The sequence below is a fragment of the Octodon degus genome, unplaced genomic scaffold (assembly GCF_000260255.1).
Source record: "Octodon degus isolate 3935 unplaced genomic scaffold, OctDeg1.0 scaffold00002, whole genome shotgun sequence".
Taxonomy (NCBI): domain Eukaryota; kingdom Metazoa; phylum Chordata; class Mammalia; order Rodentia; family Octodontidae; genus Octodon; species Octodon degus.
This window is the reverse complement of record NW_004524578.1, coordinates 26810273-26817479: the sequence shown is the minus strand read 5'-3', so window position 1 is coordinate 26817479 and position 7207 is coordinate 26810273. Positions and strand designations below refer to the sequence as shown.

The 7207-nt window shown below is 38.7% G+C and overlaps 1 protein-coding gene across 3 annotated transcripts in view; it reads right to left on the bottom strand.

Moving 5' to 3' along the window:
- The window catches only part of Znf106 (zinc finger protein 106), an 86416-nt gene that overhangs the window by 50100 nt on the left and 29109 nt on the right, over window positions 1–7207 (bottom strand). For all 3 annotated transcript variants that reach the window (XM_023711180.1, XM_023711182.1, XM_023711181.1), the window contains exon 4: window positions 2032–2232. In XM_023711180.1, coding sequence (XP_023566948.1) covers window positions 2032–2232 — 201 coding nt within the window. The remainder of the gene's footprint in view (window positions 1–2031; window positions 2233–7207) is intronic.

Sequence of the window (7207 nt, the reverse complement as noted above, 5' to 3'; positions counted from 1 at the left end):
TTACTGAGTGAAGGGAATGTGATCGAAGTGGGGGAACTGAGTAATAAATCACAAAGCAGAATTCTTAGGTCATCATGAATGGGCTAGACAGAGAACAAAAGCACTCAGCTAAACCCACAGCCTAGAAAGAACAATCTAAGTTTAAAGTCTCATGAGGGAGTGATGCACACTTGTAACCCTAGTTACTTGGAAGGGTGAAACAGAAGGATCAAAAGTTTTGAGGCTAGCCTGCGCAACACACAAGACCCTGTTGCAAAATTTAAAAATAGGATGGGACGTAGCTCAGTGGCACTGTGCTTATCTAGCACACACAAGGTTCCCAACTACTACAGAAGAAAAAACTTAAAAACTCATGAGGGAAGGAAGAAAATTTTTAAAAATCATGAAGAAATAGGACTTCATAAATAGGTCACCATAGAAACATATAAAAAGAACAGTAAAAGTGTGATATCAATGTCTCATCTGCTAAGATGATTCTTACTCTCTGACTTTATGTTTTTTGAGGTTTTTTTTTTTTTGGTTTGTTCTGTATTTTAGGCAAAGGTCTACAGGGTATTCAGGATCTCACTACTAGATCAGACTTGTAGTGATCCGTCTGTTTACAGCGTCCCAAGAGCTGGGATTACATGACTTACTGTTTAATTATTTATACATTTAAACTAATAATGGCAGAGGTGTGTAAAAATAGAACAGAAATTAGTCTCCTAGAGGCTCCTATATTCTAAAACGGGAACATCAACTCTAGCTCTACTAAAAGTAATGTGAATGTCATTTGAAGGACTAAGCAACTGAAGAGTGAAAAATTCAAGAACCATGTCACTAATGATATTTTAAAACTAAGATAGCTTCCTTTAAAATTTGTTTAAGGGGCTGGTGAGATGGCTCAGTGGTCTAAAGCACCTACTTAGAACAAGCTTAGCAAAGCACAGGGACCGCAGTTCAATCCCCCAGCACCATATGCCAGCCAGCCCCGCCCCCTGGTGGGCTGAGCTGGCCACACACACACACACACATAAATAAATTTTTTAAAAAATAAATAAATAAAAATAAAATTTGTTTTAAAAAACTTCTAATAGGGGAGATAGCTCATTGGCATAAGCACCTGCCTGGCAAGTGCAAGGTTCTGAGTTCAATCCCTGGTACAAAGGAACAAAAAACAAAGAAACAAAAAACTAATATATGATTCTCTCCCTTTCACTCATACCTGAAAATTCCTGCCTTATTAGGTAAAAATTTTTGGGATACAAAATCAGTAAGGAAACACTGTATACATAAATGTAGGTAAAAAATTATTCAGTACAAGCCACAAAAAAGGATTGCTGAAAGACCTCGACACTGTCAAATTTAAAATAAATTTATTCAATAAATATTTACAGGGGCTGGTGAGATGGTTCAGTGGTCTAAAGCACCTACTTAGAACAAGCTAAGCCAAGCAAAGCACAGGGACCTGGGTTCAATCCCCCAGCACCACATGCCAGCCTGCCCGCCCCCTGGTGGGCTGAGCTGGCCACACACAAAATAAAAAAAAATAAACAAATAAATATTTTAAAAAATAATAATAAATAAATAAATATTTACAAAGGCACTTAATGTAATCCAAGCACTGTTAGTCACTGGGAATTCAAAAACAGAGAGAAATCAAATTTTCCACAGGTACCATGTTAATCCACAGCAGAAATATTGTAATCTATTCAATAATGCTTATACTCTTAATAGTCTTCCACTATAAAGTTTGAATACCAGTAAGGATATAAGCATAGTTACCAATATGGCAAAAATTTCAGGCATGTAGCTAGGGCTAGCTCATATCAGGATAACACCTAGTGTGGTGGGCTTTCTTGGGAGTAAATAGTACAGTGATACAAGAAAGCATTTCATTATCCTTTACTCAGAAGACTGCAACCTCGGATTAAATTTTCAACTAAGTGTAAATGCTATAGTCTGAAAAGTACAAAAATATATTTCTATGTTTTATTATAGATAAGATTGAAAAAAATCATTACAAAAAAAAATTTAAAAATCATTACTTACCAATTTTGTTCTTTCCTTTGCTTTATTAACTGAACAAGCTCCTTGTCAAAATATTCTTCTTCCTCTTCTTCTCCCTTTCCATCTTCTTCTCTTTCCTTGGCATCAACATTATCTTTGTGTAACTGGCCAGAAATGTGCTTTGCATATGCAGAGAGTCCCACTATTGTTACCCCGCATACACGGCAATCATGACTACTGTCCCTAGGAAGAGAGGGAGACGAGGGACATTCAATTCTCCCCACTGGCATGGCACACTCACAAGATGTGTTACAGTTTCCTCTGAAAGACACTGCACAGTTTGGCACAGTGGAAAATTAGTGCTCATCAATTTTAATGCTCCTTTCATCACTTTTAATAGGTTTGTTCATAAGTTACTTTTGAAATGAATTTTATATTCTTTTCCAGCAATCAAGAGGCAATACACTTCATATTAATGTGCTTTAGGAGAGATCTTCTTGAATTGCTGTATTAAAATCTTGCCAGAGGAAATGTGGTGAAAGGGGAGGCAGGGCAGGGGGCTCAGAGCAAACACAGGTTGCTCTGGAGCACACCCATGGTGCCAGCTGCACTCAGAAAGCCTGGAGACGGCGCTTGGATTTAACCTCCTGCTCTGGAGAGCTCTTCCAGTCAAAGTTAAGGGGTGGAGAAAAGAGTAGGTGGCTCAGCCAATCACAGCAAGTAGCTAAATCGAAATAGCTGGCACTCTGCCTGGAATGTGGAAATTCTGATAGGAGTCATCCTCAGCAGCTTTTTTTGATCTGGGATAACACACGTGACCTACACTCTGCTTCAGAAGGGTTTCTTTTACAAAGGGAATGGAAAGCATTTCAGATGTGGGACATTAACAGCTGCGTCAGGCAAATGTTTTTTCTCAAGTTTCAGAAAAGACTATGGTTCAGTGAGAGGCAAAACTATGTTTTTATTTAAACTGGACAGATTAATTTTTTTTTTCATTTGCTTGACACACTTAATGGTGAAATTCATACTTGACCAGTTTTAAGAAGCTAAAGTCCTGAAATCTACTCCAGGCCTGTAAGAGAACAATTTTACCATTCTCTGGTAAAAAAATCCCTTGATGGATCAGCTGTCTATGCAGTCACTGACGAAAAACATCTGAATGCCATGGCTACAGAGTGGTAGTATCCATTCAAAACTCCAAACTGTCTTGATGTCATACCATGTGTCTTGAGTTTGTATTAGTTATATTTTTGTACTTCCTACATCAATCAATTTTTAAAAATCAACATAAAAACATGCTGCCTTTGGTGAGACAGAAATACACACTCATGAGCGCCCTTTCTTGTCTTCTCACATACATCTACCAGACAGGGGAAGAATTTAAACTGATTAAACCAGAAGAGACCCATTGACTAGAAGACAATTATGTTATAGATCGCTTAAATAAAACGAAAAACCAGGGGCTGGTGAGATGGCTCAGTGGTCTAAAGCACCTACTTAGAACAAGCTTAGCAAAGCACAGGGACCGCGGTTCAATCCCCCAGCACCACATGCCAGCCAGTCCCGCCTCCTGGTGGGCTGAGCTGGCCACACACACACACACAGACACACACACACACACACAAATAATTTTTTAAAAATATTCTAAAAAAAAAAAAAACGAAAAACCACCTTACTAAGCAACTACTATATGTGAAGAACCAGAATCACCCAGGATAGCAAAGCATAAGCATTTGAACAATTCCCAGTAAGTTTGCAATACATTTATTTATTTATTTATTTAAGATAGTTCAGACTGGCCTTGAACTCACTATGTAGCCAAGACTGGCCTCCAACTCACAGAGGTTCTCCTGCCTCAGCCTCCTGAATGCTGGGATTACAGGTGTACTCCACCACAGCCAGCTATATCACAATACTTAAGGGATGCAGCTCAACAGAAGGGCACTTGCTTATCATTAAGACCCTATGTTTGGGACCGGGTAGATAGCTCAGAAGAGTAAGTACTTGCCTGGCAAGTGCAAGGGCCTGAGTTCAATTCCTGGTTCTGAAAAAAAAAAAAAAAAAAAAAAAACAAACAAACAAACAAACAAAGTTTTGGGGCCGGGGAGATGGCTCAGTGGAATAAGCACTTCCCTGGCAAGGGCAAGGTCCTGAGTTCAATCCCTGGTTCCGCAAAACAAAACAAAAAAAACCTACAAACACAGTACTGTTTCTTACTTTTATAAGCATCACAAGAAGAGAAACATCTATGGAGACAAGTTTAAAATTTTTCAACCTTTTTTGGACTTTGTAACTCAAATTCAAATGTTGGGTATTTTAAAGACTTTTTATTTTAATGAGCTGTGATCTGATTACTCTGAATAGCAAGATCCAATTCCTTCTAATCCCACAGGCACTTCAACACATTATTTTCATTGAGAGTTTTCAACCGTACTTATTACACTTACTACACCTATATACTTAAAAATAAAAGTAATTTTCAACTCTTCCCAGTTTTCAAGGAATAGCAAGTAAATTGATGATAATTTATCCTAAGTGAATATTAATTTGAAAAAAAAAATGTTTGAAATAGAACACAAGCTATTTCTCACAGCAACACGCAGTTAAAAATATAAACTGATCCACAATGGGCAGCATATCTAACTTACACTTGTAACAGGAATTCAAATCAACTTAATTTTCCTTTAACTGAATGTTTCCTTTTTAACTAAATGTTTTTGTCTTATAATAAAAAAAGAAAATGCTTTTGCCTTAAAACGTTTTTGTGTGTGTGCAGGATCTCACTGCGCAGCTCAGACTCAGTGATCCTCCTACCTAGTACCTGGATTATAGCCCTGCACTACCACGCCTGGACTCCATCGCTGGCTCAGCACACCCAGTGGTGGGGACAACATGGCACGCAATGCCAAGGATCAAACCCTGCCCCCTGTGCTTACCTAAGCAAGCACTTAGTCCACTGAGCTATCTCTCCGGCCCTAAAACATTTTTTTAAAAAGTATTTATTTGGAGGGGCTGGGGAGATGGCTCAGTGGAATAAGCGCTTCCCAGGCAAGTGCAAGGGTCTGAGTTCAATTTCCGGTTCTGCCAAAAAAAACAAAAAAACCAAAAAAAAATTATTTATTTGGTACAGGTTCTCATTATGCAGCACAGACTTATAGTGATCCTCCTGCCTCAGCTTCCCCAGTGCTAGAATTACAGGTGTGTACCATCATGCCCGGTTTTGGTGGCTGGTACAGCATGCCTGGGTTGTGGGGCCGGCATAGCATGCAGTACTATGGGAATCAAACCCAGGTCCTTGCACTTCCCAGGCAGGTTCTTAGACCACTGAGCTATCTCCCCAGCCTGTTTTTTGTTTTTAACTCCCTAAAATCATGTTTCCTACCTTATATGATGCTAAACTCTGTATTATAGTAGTAGTAACATTCTATGAGAAGTTTAGTACAATCCTTAAAAGATTTTTTTTTTGGCACCAGGGATTGAACTCAGGACCTTATACTTGCCAGGCAGGCACTTATGGCACTGAGCTATCTCCCCAACCCCCTTAAAAGATTCTTAAATAAAATTCTTGATTTTATCCTTGTTTCTAAAATACATGATGTTGAAACTGGGCTTCATAGGGAAGGTTCTAATTGCAACCATATAATCTCTCTTCTATACACAACAGGCATTCATGTTTCAATATGTATTTGGGAAGCCATGTTTTCTAAAAACTTAATAGCAAACTAAATACTTACTGACGACACTTATCTAATCTTTTACTAATAACCAGTTTAAATATCCTGTCTTAGTGCATAAAATGAGGTTTATTTTTTTATTTTGGTGCTGAGGACTGAGCCCAGGGCTTCTAGCTTGCCAGACAAGCATTGTACCACTAAGCTAAATCCCCAGCCCTAAGTGCATAATGATTAAAGAAAAATGAGCTGGTTTTGCTTCTAACCAAGTAAGGTAACAATTTAACTGAGGGGGTTGAATGGCGCAAATCAGCTTCATCCTGTTACCACACAATTTCTTCTCACATGTGAAAGGCAGTCTTAGATATTCTCTGCATAAGCTTTTCTTTATTAAGCTTGCTCTAACTACACACAACAGCTGCATGATAAATAAAGATTTGAGTCTTTTTAACAGCATCTATCTGGAGAAAATACTTAAGAGACCGCACATCTGAACAAATGTGTGATGAAAAGTGCTACAGATGTTTGTAACAGTGAACCAAAGCAGACCAGTTACTTCCTTTTCATTCAAGTTTGCATTAAAAGCTTAAAAAAATAGGTAATTTACAATTCCTCAATAGATCACAACTACAAATTATAGATATAACTATAAACAGAAAGTCTTAACATCAGAAAGCCTACATATAATTAAACATGAAATTCAGAGGAAATAATCAAAAACTTAGCAAAATAGGAAAAAGGAATGACTGGATGATTCTTTGTCCCTATGGCACAAAGTAGTGATGACTGTTTGTCCTTACATAATTTTATGTGGTTATCTTGTTTTGTTTTGGTTTTTTGTATTGGGAATTAAAACTCAGGACCTTGCACATGCCAGGCAAGTGCTGTGTTGCTGCCCCTGGCCCTATATTTATTTATTTATTTATTTATTTATTTATTTATATTTTAGGGAAAGGTCTACAAGAGCTGGGATTACTGGCATGCCACCACACCAGTGCCAGTCTCAGTCTCAGCGAGCCCCAGGGGTGGGGCCCACATGGCAGGCCCGGGGATCCAACCCTGCCCCTGTACCTGCTTGCAAGTGCTTTAATCTGCTGAGCTATTTGGCTGGCCCTACCTATGTGTTTGTTTTTTCACATTTTTGTCAGATTTTTTTCTTGCTATCTATGCTGTCTCCCTTCTCCACTTTTATAGTATTTCTTGTGATACTGGTAATTGAACCTAGGGCTTTCACACTGAGTTGCATCTCCATTCTTTGCTTTATTTATTTTTATGTTATTTAGTATAGGATCTACAGGGTCTCACTACACAGACCGGACTCATAGTGATCCTCCTATTTTCAGCCTCCCAAGTGCTAAGATTACAGACACAGGGCACCACACCCAGTCTCAATCATCACTGTCTCAACATGCCCTGGGGTCAGGGCTGGCACAGCACACCAGGGATTGAACCCCAGTCCCTGCACCCTGATCTACTGAGCTATTTGGCTGACCCTCTTTGCTTTATTTTTAATGTTGAAGGGCCAGGAAGATGGCCCAGTAGAATAA